The sequence below is a fragment of the Patagioenas fasciata genome, chromosome W, assembly GCF_037038585.1.
Source record: "Patagioenas fasciata isolate bPatFas1 chromosome W, bPatFas1.hap1, whole genome shotgun sequence".
NCBI lineage: Eukaryota > Metazoa > Chordata > Aves > Columbiformes > Columbidae > Patagioenas > Patagioenas fasciata.
The window spans coordinates 580,403-602,765 of NC_092559.1; the positions used below are offsets into that span (position 1 = coordinate 580,403).

General features: G+C 49.5%; 1 protein-coding gene across 3 annotated transcripts in view; it reads left to right on the forward strand.

Moving 5' to 3' along the window:
* The first annotated feature begins 10 nt into the window (after nt 1-10).
* LOC136114601 (phospholipid-transporting ATPase IC-like) overlaps nt 11-22,363 on the forward strand; it is a 28,395-nt gene continuing 6,042 nt past the window's right edge. The window contains exons 1-21 of one of the 3 annotated variants that reach the window (XM_065859988.2): nt 11-175; nt 10,220-10,406; nt 10,985-11,082; nt 11,832-11,945; nt 12,479-12,577; nt 12,684-12,745; nt 13,171-13,243; nt 13,338-13,408; nt 13,726-13,808; nt 14,452-14,610; nt 14,788-14,876; nt 15,085-15,275; nt 16,124-16,332; nt 17,130-17,173; nt 18,270-18,426; nt 19,211-19,399; nt 20,116-20,228; nt 20,689-20,853; nt 21,203-21,314; nt 21,619-21,694; nt 22,147-22,279. In XM_065859988.2, the coding sequence (XP_065716060.1) occupies nt 10,232-10,406; nt 10,985-11,082; nt 11,832-11,945; nt 12,479-12,577; nt 12,684-12,745; nt 13,171-13,243; nt 13,338-13,408; nt 13,726-13,808; nt 14,452-14,610; nt 14,788-14,876; nt 15,085-15,275; nt 16,124-16,332; nt 17,130-17,173; nt 18,270-18,426; nt 19,211-19,399; nt 20,116-20,228; nt 20,689-20,853; nt 21,203-21,314; nt 21,619-21,694; nt 22,147-22,279 (2,412 nt within the window). In that variant the 5' untranslated portion in view covers nt 11-175; nt 10,220-10,231. Of the gene's footprint in view, nt 176-242; nt 283-10,016; nt 10,407-10,984; nt 11,083-11,831; nt 11,946-12,478; nt 12,578-12,683; nt 12,746-13,170; nt 13,244-13,337; nt 13,409-13,725; nt 13,809-14,451; nt 14,611-14,787; nt 14,877-15,084; nt 15,276-16,123; nt 16,333-17,129; nt 17,174-18,269; nt 18,427-19,210; nt 19,400-20,115; nt 20,229-20,688; nt 20,854-21,202; nt 21,315-21,618; nt 21,695-22,146; nt 22,280-22,363 lie in introns of those variants that run through there. The other 2 variants (XM_071801667.1, XM_071801668.1) reach the window with 2 other exon arrangements.

Here is a 22,363-nt window from a genome sequence, read left to right on the forward strand (position 1 = left end):
GCGCCGTGCGCTCGGGCGGGGCCGGCCCCGGGGAGCTCTTTTTCCATTGGGCTGGGGCGGCCCAGCAGCGCCATGAATATTTAAACCATTGAATATTCATTCCGAGGAGAGCGGCTTCGTCTGGGGACCGTGCGGCGGCGGGTGCCGAGCGGGCGGCCTGAGGGCCCTGCTGCCGGTGAGGCCTCGGGGGGCGCGGGGACCGGCGGGGGACGGACCGGGGGCACCGACCGGGGGCACCGACCGGGCTGCGGGGGCACTGACGCGCGGACCGGCCGGGCTGCGGTGAGGAGGGCGCGGGTGTGTGCCGGGGGAGGCGCAGGAGCGGCCCCGCCGAGCGCCGGCGCCGCAGGTGTTCCCGTTCTGCTGACCGGGCTGTGTGGCCTTGGGCCAGTGGTTCCGCTTCTGGTTCCCCCCCCAACCCGCCATCTATAAATGAGGAAAATAGTTTCCGTGGTTGCGGGGTGATTACTCATCAGTCAATATTTACTCAGCCTTTAGAGCAGCAATAGGTGTTCGTATTAAGGAACTGTCAGAATTCTGCAACAGAAAATGCTGGAAAAGTTACTTGTGGGGTCAGTCACGTGGGAGATGAAAAGCATTTTGTGACCCCAAAAAAATCAGTATCTGAGTCGTGTTTCCTACAGCTTTGCATCTCTGGCTTAACTAGCATGGACGGAACTGAGACGGAGCAGCTAGTGAAGCATTTCACCACCTGCCCGAATGTCAGCAGCAACATTTGAACCCGAAGCCACGCGGGGCAGGGAGCCTCTGGCAATAGTTCCTGGTACCGAGCGGCAGCGCAGCGGTTCTTGTCTGGTGTGTGTGGTGGGGTCTGGATGGCAGCGCCAGGGCGAGCCGGTGGCGCCCACGGGTGCCCTGGTCTGTACAGCCCCACCTTGGCAGCCGCCGGAGCCCTGCGCCGCGACTCCCTGCGCCACGACTCCCTGCGCCGCGACTCCCTGCGCCGCGACTCCCTGCGCCGCGACTCCCTGCGCCGCAACTCCCTGCGCAAGCGCCTCGGCTTGGCTCACAGTTTCTGCTTGGTTCTGGTTTTGTAAGTGTCTTTCTCTTCCAAGTCTGGTTCCAGTGTCAAGTGGTATTTGGTCATTTTGTGTTTTCTCTTGTCAGCTTCAGCATTACTGTTATGGAAGTTCACATTAGAGTCTGGTTTGTATTTTATCAGTCCTAGACCTATATTTGTCTCTTTGTGAACTTGTAGGTATCATAAAGATAATTTTCAGTAACTTCTAAACTGTTGTCTTTGTTTAATTCTCCCTTGAGAGACAGCCCGTGGATATTGTAGTGCCTTGCTTTGCAGTTGTGATAGTGAATTCAAAAAGCTTGCTTGCTATGCATTGAAGCCATATGTTTAAATTAGCTAGAACTCATTTTACATACTCTTTTGTTGTTCCAGCTTTTATTTTGATGGCGTCTGTAATTGTATTGGTCCTAAATGTAGCGTGTTGCCCACATTTAGATATGGGGAGAGTTCTGTTTGATTTTGTTTTAATTATGAAGGGGTTTGATGTTCTTCCTTGGCAATTTCTTTAATCTGGCCTCAGTTAAATGCGATGCTTTGTGCAGACGTAATTGAATGCAGGATATTAGCCAGGAGCTGCTGAAACCCAAGCCTGGCTGTGGCTGTGACCTGCCGCGTGGCCTTGGGCAAATCACTTAACCTCTGTGTGTTTCTGCGCTTGTCGGGGTGAAGAACACGGTTCCCATTAAATCCCCGGCGCTGGTGCTCGAGCTCTCAGCCCTGCTTCCAGGTGCTGCGCCCTGCGATGGGCACGGCTGCTGCGCCTCTGCTTTTGGGAGAGCTCGCAGCATTGGTCTGTAACTCGTAGTGGTGGGCTTGGTGCTGCGTGTGCCTTCTCCTCATCTGTTCTTATATAAATTAGATATATGCTTTTAATTTAACAGTTTCAGCCAGTTCATGGGTGCTTTTGTTTACACTGATGGATGGGGAGACCTAAAAGTGACATGTAAAGGAGAAAAAAAAGGTGTGTGTGGGAGAATAAGCAGTGTAGATAAAGCAGGAAACGAATCAGGGAAGGAACCAGGTCACTTGCCAAAGGGACTTTCTGCGGAGAGGGGAGGAGGAGGCAGCACGGAGGGCTTGCAGAGCTAACCAGGAATCTCTTTTTGTTAAGAAAGCATTGCAGGGCGAGTTAGTTTCCCTGTTTGCCTCAAAGAAATGTTCTTTGGTGTTTGCGTGCTCGTGGTCTCATGAGCCCCAGAAACTGTTCTCAAACATGGTTTCGTTGCAGATGGGGCCCGGGTGACAGTGGGACCCGTGTCACTCTGGAGCGGGCGGGGGCCTCTGTGCCGAGGGTCCCATCGCTCCAGGCTGTACCGCAGCCCCTGGGCTCAGTGACAACCCTGTTGATAAAGAGCCGTTGAGAAGACGGCTCTCGGTGCTGACAGAAAGGATGTGTTGCTGTGTGAGCTCCAGCCCGGGCAGTGGAGTAACCTTCATTTTTTACAGTTAAAAATACCTGCTGCTTCCGATGGGGAGGGATAACATCTAGCAAAAGAACTCCATTTAAAGTTCTAAAAATCTTCCATGCCAAACAATACATTTCATGTGTGCACAAAAATAATTCACTTTTCCTTCATTAAAACAAAGGTTTTCTGTTTTCTAACGTGAACCCTGAGAGCAGCGTAATGAGCTCTGTAAGAGGCAGGTTGAAACCCCTCCAGAGTGCACCAAACCTGCAGCTCGGACAAAGGTTGCCAAATTTGTTATCTTCTGCAAAGATAACTTGTCTTGACTTGGACTTTAAAAGATGTATCTGCTATATCTGTTAATGAAAAATCCTAGTGCAGATAAGGGGTAAAATTCTGATTTTGTTTCTGCAAGCGGCCCATCTTCACCTGTCCTTGCTTAACCTCACGGAGCGTGGACTGTGGTCTCTGTTGCTGGTCTCTGCTCCACTGTTGGTGACCGGTTCATCTCTTCCCTGTGCAGAGTCCTGTTGGCTCAGAGAGGTCAATTCACTTAGGCTGGAATGGCCTTCAGATTCATTTTCATACATGGCAATCTTAAAATGTGAACAGGCAGCTATACTTTGAGTGCTCGATGGCCACCAGTCAAATTCCTCTGGTGGGTACTAATGCTGTTGTTATTGCTTATTCTCTGGTAGAGTATAGATTCTGCATTATTGCTGATCAATAGATACAAGATGTGAATTTTATCATCTGATGCTTGTGGAAAGTGAAATTAACTTCTACTATCCAGACTAATGTTTTGAGCAACCTCTGCACAATTTGTTGTCACAAATTGCTCGAAACAACCCCTTTTATAAATGTTTTCTGTCAGATGAGGTACTATTGTGAATCAATACATATATACATTTTGTACTTAAAAGTTTTGTGTGTGTATTTATACATACGTGTGTGCATAGAACTTGGGGTGGGTGAATGGCAGCAATAGACGACATAACCAGGCTAACTCATACGAGCCCGGTTGCTTACAGAACAGGTTCCCCGGGGATTTCTCAGGCTGCGGTGATCACCTGGGTCTCTGCGAGTGCTCTTGGAAGTTTTTGTGGTTCTGCCGAGTGCTGCAGATCTCGGACTCATCAGGTATGACGTGTGTTCTGGTGTCCTGGGATGTGTAGGCGCACTGCGTCTCCACGAGCATTTTATCTACAGCCAGATTTTAATCACTTGGATTTTAATCTCTTTTGATAGGAATTCTGAGTCACCTCATGTTAGACGTGTTGCCAGTTTCAGGGTGGGAACTTTCTCCGTGGTCACAGTGCGATGAAGATGATGTGTCAGGTCAGCAGCTTGTTTCCTCAGTGCCGTGGTTTGGTTCGCGTGTGCTCTCCGGCTGCTCTGAGCACCGTTGGTTCTGAGGAGCGTGCCTGGCCCGAGCGGCTGTGCTGGGGAGCTGCGGGAGCTCTGGCAGACAAGCCAACCTCTGCTGGTTTGCCATGGCCGTGAGCCGCCCCGTTTGGTGCCGGTGACGCACTCGGCAGGTCAGTGTCCGCGGTTGTGCCGCTGCACCAGTGCCAGAACCGCCCATCTGATCGACTGCACCCAGCCCCGACACCGCGATAGTCACTGGGGCGCTGCGGGTGATGCTAAAGGGCACGCACCATATAGGATACGTTCTGAATTATAACCTATGGGATTTTTTTGCCTAATGCAAAGTGTGCCTGGTTGTCTTGGAGTTGAGGCTCCAGCGCTGGGGTTCGGTTTGCCCCCCTCTGGTGTACTGATCCCACGTCGGTGCCGCTCGATGCGGACTGCCCTGGGTGGCCAGAGCAGTCCCAGCCGGCCCGAAACGGTGACCCGGGCTCTTGGGGCTGCCTTTCTGTGGGACGGGGCCAGGGCCGGGCCTTACCTGGCACACCAGGAGGGTGTGGGCAGAACTCAGGGTGTTCCAGAAATTGTTCCCCGTGAAGAGGTGATTTTGAGGGTGTTCAATCACTTGAAAGTAGTCATTTGGTGAAGTAAATGTAACTGGTTTGTGTGAAGAAGCTATATAAATTGTTGAGTTTAATTTGCATGGCAATCCAACCAAAGCCTGGTAGAGTTTGGAACAAAGGTTGTTTCCTTGTGTTGATTCAAGCTATTTCAAGTCACTACTTTTTCTTCCTAAAAATCATGAAGATTAGCTGGGAGGTTTGGGTTGGTCAGAAGATCCTTCTATCTGGCTGTCACAACACTTGTTACCAGTAAGATTTCCTATTTGAAGTAATACGTGATCTGTTTCTTACATTTTGAAAGCAAAGCTTATTATTTGCCTGTCTCCCTGTAGAAGCTCGTGTTACAGGCAGATTAGCTGATTAATACATTTTTAATGAAGGACGATACGCTATTAAAGCATTTGGCTGGGATCAGTGGAGTGAGACTAGAAACGCAATATCCCACCATGGAAGGCCTTTGGTTCTGGGTGCCGCTCGGTGAGGATTAAATAGCGAGCGAGAGCTGAGCAGCGTTGCCCGAGCCCCTGTTCCCTGCGGATGGTTATGGGCTGGATGGGAGCGGTTCTGCTGCAGGTCCTGTAGTGCTCACCTGCAGCTATCGTCTCGTTTGTTGTTCGTACCAGCCCGTGGACATTTAGGTGCCAAATGCCTTTTTTGGCTGTAGGAATTTCACTTCACGAATAAAACCTTGTTTTCTGCTCCTTCAGCTCTCTAACGTTGTTAGAGCCGTTCTCTAACCATGTGCCCACGGATCAAAAGTCATTCTTAAACCTCCGAGGGTATAAGCTGGGGGATGGACGTAGGTCTCTTAAATACAGGTGACTGCTTTGACAGAGCCATCAGAGTCCTCTGCGGGCTCTGGTTTAATTTTGGTGGTTTGGATCGCAGTCCTGCAAGCATCCCTGCAGTTGCTGTATTGGTACCTAACAGGGTGTCTTTGTTTCGTGCTTCGTTTTTAGTTTAAAATCCCAGTTATTGGCAAGATGAGCAATGTGTTACAGCTGAAGATGGCAGAATAATTACCTCTGTCTCTCCGGGGAAAATGTAATTGGAGGAATTGTGCATCTGCTAGAAAGTCCCTGGGGGAACCCCTCCCTCCAAGGTTGATGTTGGACACGGTATCTAGCTGCAGTTTGGGAAGTGCTCCTGGGAGCAGGGGTTGGTTTTCGGTGTTTCTTTGTCCAGTGACATGTAGTAAATAAATAAACCCAATGAGTATAGGAAAGCTTTTAAAAACACGTCAGTTGGTGAATATGGGGAATATTGCAACACTCTTCCTGCTCACAAGGAAAACAAGTGTCCTGTGGCTGGTTCGTTGTTGGAGCTCCAAGCAGAGTCCAGGCTTTGATGCGTTCGGTGGGGATTCCCAAGGGGATTTGGAGTCCATTCTCATTTTATTGGGCAGGACGTTGGTGTGACTGTGTTTATTACCGTGGCACAGCCTGGCACTCCATTTGGCTGACGGCGGGACGGGCTCGCCAGGTGCCGGGGTTGGGTGGGTGCCAGTTTGGTGTGTACCGGCTCGCCAGGTGCCGGGGTTGGGTGGGTGCCAGTTTGGTGTGTACCGGCTCGCCAGGTGCCGGGGTTGGGTGGGTGCCAGTTTGGTGTGTACCGGCTCGCCAGGTGCTGGGGTTGGGTGGGTGCCAGTTTGGTGTGTACCGGCTCGCCAGGTGCCGGGGTTGGGTGGGTGCCAGTTTGGTGTGTACCGGCTCGCCAGGTGCCGGGGTTGGGTGGGTGCCAGTTTGGTGTGTACCGGCTCGCCAGGTGCCGGGGTTGGGTGGGTGCCAGTTTGGTGTGTACCGGCTCGCCAGGTGCCGGGGTTGGGTGGGTGCCAGTTTGGTGTGTACCGGCTCGGATTGTTTGCATTTACCTGCTTCTGGCGTTGCTTTGCTTTAATGTGTACTGATGGCTCTTGTAAGCTTTCTAGAGTAAAGAGATATGGGATAAAACCAAAATATCTGAGGATCGGGTCTTTCATATGTTTGCTTTTTAAAATACCCGGTTAAATATCAGTGAAACACCTCGCTGTAGCTTTTCTGTCCTTTAACTCCACAGACCTAGAGTAGTTTAGAAAGGTCTCTCTGACCTTGTGTTTTGTACCATTTGAGTTTGTTTTGTGACCTTGGCTTAAAATCCCGGTGCTGTTGGGTTCCGAAGCGGCAATCTGCGGGGGGGCGGAGGAGGAGTTGTGCTCAGCTTCTTTTAGGTGGATCTGTAACTTTGTTTTCAGGCCACTTTGAGTGACCCCAAGCATTGAAGTTATGGTCCCTGGGACCCCGGGGTCTTGCAACAGTGTCACACGCAGTGACTCTCAGAGGAGAATTTCTAGTAGGAATTTTTTAGTTGTTGTTTTATTGCCTTCAAACAAATGCAGTAAATGCTTTTATCCCAAGGTCTGAGTTATTCCCAGTTAGCTGGTACTTGCCCCGGGGCACGAGCACACATAAAACCTGTGGAATTTGCACCGGAGTTTTCTGCCCTTTTAGTAAATAAACTCAAGCAGGTCTGATGAAACTTGTGTTTAACGCTGTTTTCCTCCGCTCTACCTGCCCACACCACCCCGCGGTGGGATCAGCTCCGTTTGGTGCGGGATCGGCCCGTTCGCCTGGTTCTGCCCCGCGCCAGCACCGGAGCTGCCGGTGCCCAGCTCAGGAGCGGCTGCCCTGGGAACGCACAGCTCCGTCCCCCACAGGACCCTCAGCTTTCCATGTGGAGCTTGTGTTACACGGAGTCACGCACATCTGGGTGTGTGAAACGCTGCTCCTGTCTCCGAGAGGCTCCGTGCAGCTTTTCTTGTGCTGGAATTCATCCTGCTCATTATTTTCCTGCTGTGTATGTTCAAACATTTCTAATTATTGGTTGAATTTAAGCTTGATGTGAGAGATTGTTGTGAAGAGGGAAAGGGGTTCGATCTTGTTTGTAACAATGTTACCCCCAGCTCCAGCAAACCAAGCCCTTGCTTGACAGACTGTTTTGTAGCAGTTGTTGTTTCAGCTCAAGTCTGAACATAAAAACAGTGCACGCAAAGCTAAGAAATGGTCCATCCCTCTTCTGAGAGCAGCTCCTTTGAAGAATGGGCTGTTGCTTTCATTTTATTTCAGCGTTGTTAATAAATAGTTTGTTTCTCCTGCATGGTATAGCCTTTTTGGTTCTTTTTTTTTTTTAATTGTGGTGTCTTTTTTCTCCCCAGAATAGTGACCGCTGCAGAAATCAGTAGGAGCCGCATCTCTTCCTGCCATATTTAATTCACTTTTGGTTCTCTGTGCCTCGTGCCGCTGGATGTGCGCTCTGCTCCCTTCCATCCCCACTGCCTCAGTATTGGTTATCTCTGCTGCTCTGTGCTCTCGGTTCTCCCGTCTCCTCTTTCACCTTGTGATCGCTCCCCACCTTCCCCTGAACTTCTGGCATGGCGTTGACCTCCCATCCGGCCCTTCTCCTGCAGACCAGGTGCCCAGAAACCCAGCTCTGCACTGCTTGGTCACCCCAGCACTGGAGGACCCCTTTACCCTGGGCCCCTCTCTGCTCTCTCCTGAGCACAGGGGCCTCTGCAGCCTCCCGGCCAGCCCCACGTTCACCCACAGCCCTGTCCGTGCTCCCAGCAGTGCCACCAGGGTCCCTTCGGCCGCTGTGATCCCCTCACAGCCCTGTCCATGCTCCCGGCAGTGCCACCAGGGTCCCCTCGGCCGCTGTCCCCAAGGGCAGTGGGTGTACGGGCCAGCAGCGATGTCTCTGGGGATGGCAGCACTGAACCCTGGGGTGCAGAGCTGGTGCCCCCTGCATCGCGTGGATCCGTGGTTGGTAAACTCTGCCTGACATCCCTGCCGGGTGTGCGGTTTGGTGCCTTCTGCAGAAACGGTGCTGGCCCTGCCTGCAGCCCGGGGCAGCCCGGCGGGGCAGCCGTGCCGCAGGGAGCAGTTAACGAGGTCTGCTCCGTTAGCCGAGCTCTCCAGCTGCAGTCCGGTTCTTGGAGGAGGGCAAGTGAGTACAACTGATTTGAACTTCCCCCAGCAAACGACTGCACTGCCATTCCCACTAGCATCACGGGCTGCTGTTGCGTTTTGTATTTTAGATATTATAGGTATATAATATAGATTTATAGGTATTTCACAGGGGAACTGAGCATTCTGTCCTGGTCTGAAAGGATTTTGTCTAGCAGTCAAGCAACTTGTGATTGAAAACAGAGTTATGTCTTCTGCCTGAGGAGATGTTCAGCACAGAGAAAACGTGTCTGTAAAGCCCAAAGTAGGCATGAGGGTGAAGAGTCTGACCTGGCTAGCTCGCAAAGCTGAGGCACGGATGGCAGGATTGTCCATATCCCTCTTGGGATTGAAAAGAAGAGGGAAAAGTCAGTGTTTGCGTTGGCTGCACGTCCTGCTCAGCAACTCGGAGCTTGCAGACGGTGAGAGGCAAGGCCAGCGCCCGGTTCAGCAGCGCCTGCCTGGCTCTCGAGGGACTGAAACCTCCATGTCACCTGGGCCCCCGAGCCCCACTGCAGGTCGGGCAACCGCGTCTGCGCCGCAGCCCCGCGTGGCGAGGCTCTGTCTGCACGGCTGCGGGGCCCGCGCCGGCGGCTCCGAGAAGGGCTTGGTGCAGGCTTCTGGTTAATGCTGTCCTTCCTTTCTGTAGCACGTGAAATACGAGGTTTTATGGGGACGGAGTGGTAGTCGAGAAGGAACAAAAGGAGTAAAAGATGAGAAGTAAAGCAAAATATCACAGTGAGGTATTCGAGTGCCTGAGTTCGAGCTTGAATCTCGTGGGTCTCGAGGTGAGTTCCCTAACTCCAAGGCTATTTAGGAAAACAAAGGATCTTTTCACAAAGGTTTCAGGTTCCACAACTGTGTTGGCGCTGGCTGTCATACTCCTGGCCGATTGCATCAGTGAGCGGCCTCTAACAGCCTGAGTGCGTCTTGGGAGAAGTTGTATTGGTCCAATTTAAATCAGACTGTGTGTCCACAGGATACCTGGTGGTTTCGGTTGATTCTGTAAACTGGCAGTGGAATCCGAGTGCCGGGCGAGCAGTGCCGTGCTGCGCCCGTGAGCGGCGGGCTCTGGGCTGCCAGCCAACAGTCCCGACGCTGGAGGGGCATATTAAATGCTCGTGCAATATTTATGCTATCTTATAAGAGATATTAAGGACAGGAGACAATTCAGCCTTGCAGAAATAGAACTAGGGTGGCTGTGGACAGGGTCTGGTGTCAGCAGCAGTGGCTGCTGGTGCTGCAGCAGCCGCGGGCGGGTGCAGGATGGCATGGACCTGCCCAGAGCCGGGCTCTGCTGCAGGACGGGGCGGCAGGCGGGACTGGGCTGCTGCTGGGCACGTGCTGGCATTGGCTGCAGCGCTGCTTTGACTTGGGTTTGGTTTGGAGGTGCCAGCAAGAGCAGGGCCGCTCCCTATGGGGGTCCCGAGACAGGCGGGACAGGCCCCCAGCTGGTGGCCAGGTCCAGCCCCACTGTGGCTCCGCAGCAGACCGTGTGCTGGCCACTGGGTGTTTGTGGGCTCCCGAATTGCTGCCTCCCACGCAAGGTGTGCTGCACCAGGGCGTTCCTCCCTCTCTTGTGCGAGCACCCGTAATTACGTACGGGAGGACGCTAATGAAGGGCTCGCTGTGAAATCCACTGCCTCGTGACTTTGGGAAAACCCAGCCTGTGCTCTGCGTCTGCCAGGGAAACTGGTTTCATGTGTGGGTTCTGGTGACCATCAACAGAGTAAAATTAGGGAGATGTGTTTCCAGCACTTGCTGCCTTAACTCCTTTCCATAACTTGTACAAAATGCTTGCAGGGTACCGGCAGCATGATGTCAGAAAGGGATTCGGAGACCACCTTTGATGAGGATTCCCAGCCCAACGATGAGGTGATGCCGTACAGTGACGATGAGACGGAGGACGAGCTGGACAGTCGGCAGCCTGTGGTCGAACCAGAACAGAACGGAATCAACAGAGAGGAGAGCCAAGAGCCACTGAAAAAAGGTAACGTTACGACAGAAACTCCGTTTACGTAGCAAATGATCCTGAATACGGAGGCTGAGCGCAGATCAATTTGATTTTTAGTGCATATTCGTTAGAGTAGGGTTTGGAATGGCTTATCTGAATCTGTGGAGAAGTAAGTGATGAGAATTCAGAGTAACAAGCGTCAGAAAGAACATCACCTTCATTCCGACCTGCAGCCAGAGCTCCGTGCCGCTGCTTGTTGCACACAGCTGATGGTCTGCGCAGGGACCCTGCCTTCATTAGGGCAGGCCCTGGGTGCACGGGGGCTGGGCGCTGCCCCGCAGAGCTGGGGATACTGGTCCTCCCCATGCCCTGGAAACCTGAGCAGCATAAGCCAGTCTGCTGCGTTCAGTCAGTTGGTTTGCATGCACTTCTGCTTTCTGAGCCTCACACAGATGAGATTTCAGCTTCAATGCTAGTTTTGTGGCTTCCTGATTTTATTTGCAGTTGAGAGTACCTTTAAAAGATGACATTGGAGAGAAAACCTGAGGCTCCAGGTTTGTTCCCTCACATTTATAACAATCTGGTGCTGATCCACTTTGCCTTGTCTCTTCCAGACTGCAGTTGGCAAATTAAAGCGAATGATCAACGCTTCTACGAACAGCCCCAGTTTAAGAGAACAATATTTCTGTGCATCAAAAAAAGCAAATACGCAGTAAGCTTGCTTTATCTCAATTACGTGCTGGTAGTGTCAGGGTGAATACTTTCTTAATGTCAGTTGGATCTTTCCAGCCACTGCTGATTACTGTAAACACCGCAATTAACACTTCCTCAGGATTTCCGTCAAGGGTGGGGAAGTAGAGCTGCTTTTGGGTTTGTGAATGGAAAATCAAGGTATCAAGAAACTTGTTTAAGATGAGGTAGAGAATTAGAAGGCAGGCGTCCTTAGTCCAAATTCTGAGTTTTATGTGCTCAACTACAGCCGTTGCAAACACCCACAGAGGTGTAATCTTCCATGTAAGAAGTCTCGGTGTAGTATTAAGCAATATCCTAGTTAAGAAAGACTGGGACAGGCTTAAAAGTAGACATTTGGGAATGTCTAGTTGTTTAAACAGTGTCATTCTAAATCCACCGAATTGTGATAAAGGAGACATTTTTATCTCATTTATCACGACAAAAGGTTGATTTTTCACCCTTTTGTAGTACCAAAGCGTGGGTGCCGGTTGGGGGTGACGGAGGCTTGGGCTGCAGGGTTACACGCGGGCTGTCCGGCTTTATCTGTGGTGTGCTGGCTCCTTGTTTCGTTAAGACAGTGACACACGAACTGGTGAGGAACGGTGCAACTCTACCAAAGCTCATAGGAAAGACTTCACTTGTAAAATGCTCCCCTTAAACATAGGCATCGTACATTTATAGTGTGAGAAGAATCTGCTGCTGTGAATGACGTTTGGCTTTTTTCAACAGGGAAATGCAATTAAGACGTACAGGTACAACCCTATCACTTTTTTACCACTGAATCTGTTTGAACAGTTTAAAAGAGCAGCCAACTTCTATTTCCTCGTCCTCCTCATTTTGCAGGTAAGAAAGCCAGAACACTGACTGTGAAGTGAGTTTGAGGTGCTGATCTAGTGCTGAGTGATGCTTATGGCACAAGTCAGCACTATCCTGTCAGGAAATTGCGGGGCGCTGTGTAAGAAACCATATCTGAACAACAGAAACTAAGCCCATCTTAGCAGAGGTCTGGAACAAGCTGCCCAGGCTTGGTACTGGCTAGGCTGAGCTAGGTACAGACTTCATGTGTTCCATGGGGAAAAGATGTTTCTGTGGGCTAGCACTCAGTCAAATATGACGGCTTTAAGCGCTGCTCATAAATCAGAAGTGTCACTGGAACAGACGAGCATCCGCAGTCATTAAAGAGAAGCCGATGCTGAGGTGGGGCAGCACGGGCAGACTCTCCTGCAAAAGTTACGTTCATCTTCACAACCTGACTTGAAATTCTCTCTGATGTGTTGATTTTCTTTCTTAGGTTATAGTCAGATCGTTATTAAATGACTCTGAATTGAGCTTGATTGATAATCCTGCGCTGAACTGATTTTATTTGTCCTTTGCAGTTGATTCCCCAAATAACGACCCTGTCGTGGTACACAACGCTGGTGCCCCTGCTCCTGGTGCTGGGAATAACCGCGGTCAAAGACCTCGTGGATGACATTGTAAGAAACACGTTCTGTTAATGTGAGAGGCAAAAGGAACCGGTGTAGTTCATTCCTGTGACTCTGATCCGTAGCGGGGAGTACATTCTCTGCTCCTGGTTTGCAGGCTCGGCACCGGATGGACAGCGAGGTTAATAACAGGACGTGCGAGGTCATCAGGGATGGGAGGTTTGTACTTGTCCTCTTCCCTCCACTTTGTGCATAATGTTTGTTGCCTTGTTGCTGAGTTTCATCACAGATCTTAAACCACAGATGACAGGGACAGTTCACCTCTTTGTTCTGCACTGTCCATGCGAAATCCTAATTGACGATGAAAGAGAATTGCCCAGGAGAGTAATTTAAACCTGATTCTGTGGCAAGAGCAACTTCTTGGGAGAGGAGGACAGAAATTCATACACAGGTGAAGAGGGAAGAGAAGAGAAGATTGACCTCTGACTTACAGACACCAACTAAATTGCCGTTTCCAAAAACAAAACCACACCTTACCGAGTTGTAGTGCTTCTGTACCAAGGAGAGTTCAAGATTTCAAGATTTATAGAGTGCATAGTGTTGTAGATTAAATAGTAATAATTATTAAACTGTCTTGATATTAGGTTCAAAACCACGAAATGGAAAGATATTAAAGTTGGTGATATCCTTCGTCTGAAGAAAAACACTTTTGTCCCCGTAAGTGCTTTAGATGTATTTATTTTATGTTTCTACAGCTCTGTATGGATCTTGGCTTGACTTTATATGATGCTTCTTTATTTCTTTTTCCTAGGCTGATATTTTGCTGCTGTCCAGCTCAGAGCCAAACAGCCTCTGCTATGTAGAGACAGCTGAGTTAGATGGGTAAGGCACTACTTCAGGATTTCTTTGATTGAATTTTGTCTGACTGCTAAAAGAGCAAGAAGTACATATTTTAGGCTCGACCTGTCACTTGTTAAGCCACACCTGGAAAATTGTGCCCAGTTTTTGGTTCCCACAATTCAAGGCTCATTACAAATGGGTGAGGGCCCACCAGAGTGCCACAGAGGTGTGTGAGGTGTTGGGAACGTGACATAAGAAGAAAGGGGAAGGAGCCTGGGACTCTTTAATTTGGCTTTGTTCAAACTTCTTCCCCATATCTGTGTTTTTAATAAAATAACCTTTTTATCCTTTCTTCTTAGTGAGACCAACTTGAAATTCAAAATGGCACTTGAGGTGACACACAGATATCTTCAGGGAGAGAGCGCGATGGCCAACTTCAATGGTTCGTACAGCTGTGCTCATACAGCTGTTCCTACACTGCTCCAGTGGTTTCCAGCACAAGCAGAGGAAGGCAGGGATGGGTGGGATTCTGCCGTTAGTTCCTGTGCTTGTCGCGAGGCAGCGTGAACGGGCTGCACGGGGAGCTTTCTGCCCAGCAGAGTACGGTCTGACCATGAGGTGTTAGCCGTGAATGAGCTGCGGCACGCTGAGCGGGGGGACAGAAACACCTCCTACTGTCCTTTTCGTATTTACCGTTATGATCTGTCTGCTTTTTGTGCGTGTTGTGGAAACCCAAAGGGCAGGAATCCCTTCTCTTACTGAGATCTGACATAAAGTTTGATCTCAAGCTGAGTTTTTCAGCAATCCTAGAATTGCAAATGTTTAAGAAGACAACTTAAAGCAGAGTGAGCTGGAGAAGCAAGAGGAACTGTTCCTTGTCTCCTCCGGTGCGAGAACTGAAGTGACAGGAGCGTGAGGACAGTTGAGGGCTGGAGACAGCGGGGTTTGGGAGAGGGGATGCACATACGTGCGCGTGCCAGTCGCGAAGGGCCATGGGAGCGGTGAACTGCTTCCACCCTGAGGACAGGTCAGTGCACTTTGTTAAACTGTTGGATACTGAACTCATTCTTCTCCAAATGTTTTAGGTCTAATTGAATGTGAAGAACCTAATAACCGACTGGATAAGTTCACAGGAACGTTATTCTGGAGAAACACAAGTTATTCGCTGGATGCTGATAAGATTTTATTACGTGGATGTAAGATCAGGAATACAGACTTCTGCCACGGGCTGGTCATATTTGCAGGTATTTATGAACTGAGCATGTGTAACATTTACCAACTAAAGGATGCCCTAAAGAGGGAGATGGCATCTCTATCACAGGAACATTGACGGTGGTTTCTGTCCCAGTTTTGTAAACTAGTGATGCTAGCACTTGTTTGCATATTGTCACTTCCCTTTTTTTTTCCTTCTTTATTTTTAGGTGCTGATACAAAAATAATGAAAAATAGTGGAAAGACGAGGTTCAAAAGGACAAAAATTGACTCCCTTACGAATTACATGGTTTATACCGTAAGCCTTTTCATTTAAAATTCAGGTGTTTGAGTTTGTTTGAAAGTGACCAGAGCTAATGCAGATGTGTTTCTAGTCTGCGTTAGTCCTGTTTTGTGGGAAGGGTTTGCTCGCCGTCGTGCACGTACATGTAATTCTGTGCCTTGGAGCTGTGGGTGTGAGTTGAGGAGATGTCTCTGGGCGTCAGAGCCATGCTGTGTGCCCGCAGATCTTCGTCGTGCTCGTCCTGCTGTCGGCCGGCCTCGCCATCGGACACACGTACTGGGAGCAGCAGGTGGGCAACTCCTCCTGGTACCTGTACGACGCGCAGGACTTCAGCCCTCCCTACCGCGGCTTCCTCAACTTCTGGGGATACATCATCGTGCTCAACACCATGGTGCCCATCTCCCTCTATGTCAGGTGGGTGAGCACCTGGGCCTTCAGTAGCCGAGCTGCTCAGGGAGTTGAATTATGGAACTTACGGATCAATGAATGGACTTTAAACTTCCCGCTGGTGGTCAGAAAAGCAGCTTCGCGATGGGTGGGGAAGCGCGTTCATTGCCTGTCCTCCTGGAAAGGCACCGGTGTTGTACGAGACAGTGATCTCTTTGCTTTCATATAGAACCATCACTTGATGCTTGACTCAGAATTTAAAGATATGGAGCTTTTCTTACAGTATTAAGCACATCTGCTTTGTACTTTGACTAAGGAAAAAATTCTCCCAAGCAATGATCTCTGCCAAAATCAGAGACTTGATCCTGCTAGTGTTTAACTTCCAGTCTAACTCTGCAGTCACAGTGCATGAAGGAAACAACTTGAAAAAAGAAATTAAAATGGAAAAATCATATTTTCCAGATTTATTCTCAAAAGAGAGGCCTTACTGCTCCATGAAGTGTGAATAATTTTGCCTTTGACAAACGTGTTTGTAACATATTCAAAGTCATCCAGTCTCCCACCCGCTCTTCTCCAAATGGCACTGCAAAGCTGTTCCCAAGCGGTGTTTCTGTTTGTTACGGGAGCAGCACCATCGATACGTTGGGCTCACAAGGCCGCAGAGGCTCTTCCCCATTCCTGCGGTGGTGCTGGGGCTGAGCGGTGTGACAGCAGTTTGAGAGGCCTGCGCAGGGCCATGGGCTCTGGAACATGCTGGTGAATGCAACTGGTTCCTCTCCAGCTGTATAAGCAGTTTGGGTCCTGGAAAATAGTCAGGATGCAGCTGACTGTATGAGATGCAGCTGGGAGTGAAAAGTTCATTTTATTTCATTTAGCGTCGAAGTGATTCGGTTGGGCCAAAGCTACTTCATAAACTGGGACCTGCAGATGTACTACCCGGAGAAGGACACGGCGGCCAAGGCCAGAACCACCACACTGAACGAGCAGCTGGGGCAGATCCACTACATCTTCTCCGACAAGACGGGAACGCTTACGCAGAACATCATGACGTTTAAAAAATGTTGCATAAATGGCCAAAGATACGGTAAGTGTGTGGCACCCTGCAGCGAAAGGCAGGCCGCCGCGGGGCAGAGCCGGGGCAGCACAGCACCCTGCCCCGAGCAGGCAGCACTCACCGGGGCAGTTCTGGAACAATGCTCTTTGGAACTGGGTGCACAGGAGTCTTTGGTTTCAGCTGAACTTCCACAGCTTAGCCCTGGCATTGAGTAAAGCTCCATTGAAATGGAATTTTTGGGGTTTTCCCACTGTTTTCCCCTTTAAAAAGGGGAAACTGATGGACCTGAGTGGAAACTTCCCAGTAGAAGTCAGGAATGCGTGATTTACAGAATGCTTTACTTGTAGTGGAGACACTTCAGGAACAAAATTAATCTAGAAAGAAAGAAGAGAATTTAATAAGAGCAGCAGTTTTTCATGTTGGCATTAGTTACTGCCATTTCCAATTTGTCTGGATTTCAGTGTTGAGAATACGCAGCATGTGTGCTCCAAAACTCTTGATTGGTTCAAACAATGAAGAACACGGTGTGCTAATGCCTGTGCTTCTTAAACATCCTGCCCCTAAAGAGAGATGAGGAATTTCTGACAGAGAAAGCTGTTTTAAGCCAACGTGGTTGTTTTGTAACAATTCAGCCATGTGCTTTTTTCTTGACTTGCTTTAGTGTCACCAGTATACAAAGGTACTGTGACTGTGAAGGCACTTGCTTTTCTTCCATCTGAGCCATTCTAGTGCCACAGATATTCTGTGTATTTTTTATTCCGTGAATGAGTTGTAAAAGCTTTGTTATTCTGTCCGGTGCCCTCTCACGGACGGCGCTTGTGTTGCAGGAGACTGGCGGGACGGAGCGGGGCAGCTGCAGAGCCACCCGCAGGTACGTGGATGCGGCCCAAATGCGGGGAGCCTACCTGGGAGGAGATGCAGGAGGGCACAGAGCAGTGGCACATCAGGGATTGTTCCTGTGCCGAGCGGGGAGATGCAGGAGGGCACAGGGCAATGGCACATCAGGGATTGTTCCTGTGCCGAGCGGGGAGATGCAGGAGGGCACAGGGCAATGGCACATCAGGGATTGTTCCTGTGCCGAGCGGGGAGATGCAGCAGGGCACAGAGCAATGGTACATCAGGGATTGTTCCTGTGCCGAGCGGGGAGATGCAGCAGGGCACAGGGCAATGGTACATCAGGGATTGTTCCTGTGCCGAGCGGGGAGATACAGCAGGGCACAGGGCAATGGTATATCAGGGATTGTTCCTGTGCCAAGCGGGGAGATGCAGCAGGGCACAGGGCAATGGTATATCAGGGATTGTTCCTGTACCAAGCGAGGAGATGCAGCAGGGCACAGGGCAATGGTACATCAGGGATTGTTCCTGTGCTGAGCGGGGAGATGCAGCAGGGCACAGGGCAATGTTAAATCAGGGATTGTTCCTGTGCTGAGCGGGGAGATGCAGCAGGGCACAGGGCAATGGCACATCAGGGATTGTTCCTGTGCCGAGCGGGGAGATGCAGGAGGACACAGGGCAATGGTACATCAGGGATTGTTCCTGTGCTGAGCGGGGAGATGCAGCAGGGCACAGAGCAGTGGCACATCAGGGATTGTTCCTGTGCCGAGCGGGGAGATGCAGCAGGGCACAGGGCAATGGTACATCAGGGATTGTTCCTGTGCCGAGCGGGGAGATGCAGCAGGGCACAGGGCAATGGTACATCAGGGACTGTTCCTGTGCCGAGCGGCGAGATGCAGCAGGGCACAGGGCAATGGTACATCAGGGATTGTTCCTGTGCCGAGCGGCGAGATGCAGCAGGGCACAGGGCAATGGTACATCAGGGATTGTTCCTGTGCCGAGCGGCGAGATGCAGCAGGGCACAGGGCAATGGTACATCAGGGAGCGCTCCTGTGCCGAGCGGCGAGATGCAGGAGAGCACAGGGCAATGGCATGTGAGCTCACTCCAACCCTCTCTTCTGATTTCTAAGCAGCAAGTGGATTTCAGCTGGAACATGTATGCAGATGGAAAGTTCGTGTTCTATGATCATTATCTCATAGAGCAAATAAAATCTGGAAAGGAGCCAGAGATTCCCAAGTTCTTTTTCCTGCTTGCTATTTGTCACACAGTCATGGTCGACACTTCCGACGGTCAGTATGTTTGGTTTGGTTTTTTCGTGTGTAACTCAAATCCAGTTGCATGAGGGAGAGATTCCTTAACTGGGAGCTGCGTTTGTGGCAAATGCACATGCTAAATAACAGCAGATCTCGAAAGGCAGGGGAGCAGTTTATTCAGAAGTTGTGTGTTTTCATGTTACAGGTCTTTTCTCTGTTCAAAGGCATCTTTAAAACCTCAAAAGCATCAACCTCAAATAAAATGATAATGACCTTGGCATAGTCTCTGGTTCCACGTACATATGTGAAAGAATGAACACGTCTGTACACTTATTTTCAGTGTGGAAACACAAGCGTGTTCTGCATGAGGGTTTCGTGCTCTTACTCCTGAGCTACAGCCCCATAGATGATACCAATCATGTGCGTCTGTCCTCAGAGTTTGGCAGCGAATAACCAAAATTAATATCAAAAATGTGACAGAAACACAATGTGGAGTTGAATGGCTGTTGAAGAATTCATGGGTGTGAAAAGTAAGGTTAGGAGATTCATTCATTTGAACCATCGAAGTTCGATATTGCTCTAGTCCCGTGGAACGGGCAGTCTCCTGTCCTGTCTCGCTCTTCCTGCTGATGTTTTTGGGGTTGTTTCCACTACATTATGTTGGTGTCTGTGGCCAAGGATTTGTGTTTTGGAGCTTGCTTTGGAAATGCTTAAATGAAGGTATTGAGAAATTAAGATATTTAAATTGTATTTGTTTTGAGACAGAGACACACTCACATTTCCCCAACTTTCTCCTCTTTTCACCGCTCCCATGATCCAGGTCAGCTCAACTACCAAGCAGCTTCCCCGGACGAGGGGGCCCTGGTTACGGCAGCCAGAAACTTCGGCTACGCTTTTCTTTCCCGAACACAAAACACCATCACTATCAGCGAAATGGGCATTGAGAGAACTTACGATGTCCTTGCCATCTTGGATTTCAACAGCGACAGGAAGCGCATGTCTGTCATCGGTAAGCTGATCGCAACCAGCCCCTGCAGAAAAGGCCACTCGTGTTTCGTGGGTGTAAAGTACGTGCGAGGGCAGGTGAAGCCAGGAATTACAGCTGTGCAGAACACAGCCCTGTGGTAGTTGTGATCCACACAGCTCTGGGCAGCACAGGGGCTTTGTGATTAGGACAGTCCTGGCGCTCAGATGCGGCCTCTGCTGGAAACAGCCTCGGGTCCCTTTGGCAGCAGCCTGGAGAAATGCTGCAAAGATCACTTGTTCTCCTTTTACCCAGAGAACGAGCAAACCGCATGTTCCTCCAGCTGTTGGGATTCCAGGTATGCAGGTTGAGGCGTAAATAGCTCTTTAGTTTTAATTCTCTTTAAAGAAGTCAGTGCTGAATCAGCTAGAGATCTGCTGATTCTAGGGCTGTAATTATGGGACATTGTATCTCTAGAGTATGTCTGCCCAGCTCCTATGGGCAAGGGAGATGGTAATCCTGTATGATCCATTACCAAAATGTAATCCTTGGGAATTTAAATGTCCTCTCCTGTCATGAAAGGGAAGAGGAGATGCACTTGTCAGCCGAGTCACTTAGCCGAACAATGTTAGAGATGATGAAGCAGCAGCACGATCTTGTGGTTTAGGTCCTTAACAGCAGTAGACTGAAAATTCGGAGAACTACTCCGTTATTTCCCTGTACTCTAACATTTGTCCCACCTCCCGTGTTTCACTCCACAGTAAGAGAATCAGATGGGAGTATCAGGCTGTATTGTAAAGGGGCTGATACGGTGATTTATGAGCGGCTGCACCCAAGTAATCTGAAGAGAGAAGCTACAGAAGAAGCACTGGATGTACGTTTCTATTTTATATGCCACTTTTAAATTACTCTTTTTTATTTCTGACTATAAATAATTTTATTGAATTCCTTGTCCTAAGCTATTTAAAAATGCAGAACTATAACTGGTTCTACAAGTCGTTCCAAACCTGAGAAATAATCAAAGCTATATAAGTTTTCATGCGTGTTCTTAAAAATGCCTTCCTTGTCTTTTGAGGAGAAGTGCACTCAGGTTCTGCCTGCATGCTGTTTCATAGTTCCCGTGTTCCAGTTGCGTGCGCTCTGTTCTGTTTGTCACCTCTGCAGCCGTTCAGCTCAGGTGTCCCGTCAGCTATAGGTCAATTCTTGGCACTCTGGAACACGCAGGACTGATTTGGTTTATCAGACTCACCACATGCTTATGGTCTTGTCTCTCATGTTTGGGCACAAAGGAACAGTTTCAGTTTGTGGATATGGTTTTTTAAATGATTTTCCAGATTTTTGCAAATGAAACTCTCAGGACCCTCTGCCTGTGCTACCGAGACATCAGTCAGGAGGAATTTGTAGCGTGGAATAAAAAGTTCATGGAGGCCAGTGTAGCTACAACTGATCGTGATGAAGCTCTGGACAAAGTATATGAGGAAATAGAAAAAAACTTGATTGTAAGTTGAGCTTTAAATTTTTCGTGTACTTTTATTGTTGTATTAGAAGAGACCGATCTTTCTGAAAATAAATTATCCCTGTTTATTGGGACATTGTGATTTTTCCAGTACTTGATTGGCTTTAGAGCTATGCCAGATTGGAGTTGAATAGAGTGAGGGGAAGTGTATTTTAGTACGTGTATTTCAATGTGGCCACTTCTGTGTGCAAGAGCCTGTCTTTTCTGAGCTCTCAGCCTGAGCTGTGCCTTTCTCGACCACATACCACAACAGTTTCATTCTCTCCTGGAAATGGATCCGTTTTCCACACATGTCCAGCCTACTAAATACCCGTATTTGAAATGCATTGCAGCTGCTCGGTGCCACAGCTATTGAAGACAAACTGCAGGACGGCGTTCCAGAAACCATTTCCAGACTTTCGAAAGCAGACATTAAGATCTGGGTGCTCACTGGTGACAAAAAAGGTGGGTTTGCGTCCAGGCGCGGAGCTGCCGCACACGGGAGGAGGGCAGGGAGAGAAACTGGGGCAAACGCGGGCCAGAAGCGAAGCGTGTTTCCAGAAAAGCTCGGTGTGGCGGTTTTTGGTGGCGTATGACAGTTTGATGTCCTTGTGTTCATCCACACTGCCGTAACGAAAGGGAACTTCTCATACTGAAACATAACTTCCAAAATTGCTGGAAAGGACTTCAGATACTTCTGGCTGCTCCCAGCCGTTACTCCTGACAGAACTTCTAAGTACATACTTTCCTGTCTTATTTTTTATTGCAGAAACTGCTGAAAATATTGGATTTTCTTGTGAACTCTTAACAGATGAAACGAAAATCTGCTATGGAGAAGATATCAGGCAAGTGGAAAGCACAGAGGATTTCTTTTGTGGGAACTAAAACCGTTCCGTTGTTACAGTGAGCGCAGCAGTTAACCAGTTTATCCCACAGTGCCTCTGACTGAACAGCGCTTCTTGGCAGCTGCTCGTCCGTACATCGTCTGGGTTTGTTCTTTCTGGACCTGTACTTTCCCAAGGCGGCCTCGGCTGTGGGTAGGGGTGGTGACAGCCTGTTTGCAGGACGGTGTGTTTAGGTCAGCAGCTGCTGACATTGAACTTGGCCTGTGGTTCGGACAAGTCTGGAGCCACCAGGAGTGGGCTGGGCAGGTCCCTCCCCAGTCCTAGAGCTCAGAACATCACCAAATATGCGGCACAAAACCTCTTGCAGCATATATTGGGTTTCTGTCTTGCAGACTTTGTCTGGGACTGCTCCAGCTTGACTTTTCTGAAATAGCTCCCACCTCTCTTTGCAGTGCTCTTCTTCAAACCAGGCTGGAAAACCAGCGGAATGGCGCAGGGTCGAGCACGTGTTCCTCTCTAAGGATGAGCGAGCCCTTCTTCCAGGGCAGCAAGGATCGGGCTTTAATAATCACCGGCTCCTGGCTGGTACGTACAGGAGATGTGCTGTTTATCTGGGATTTGGGTACCACCAGGTCACAGTGTCCCTCACAGAGGACTCTTCATTTGTCT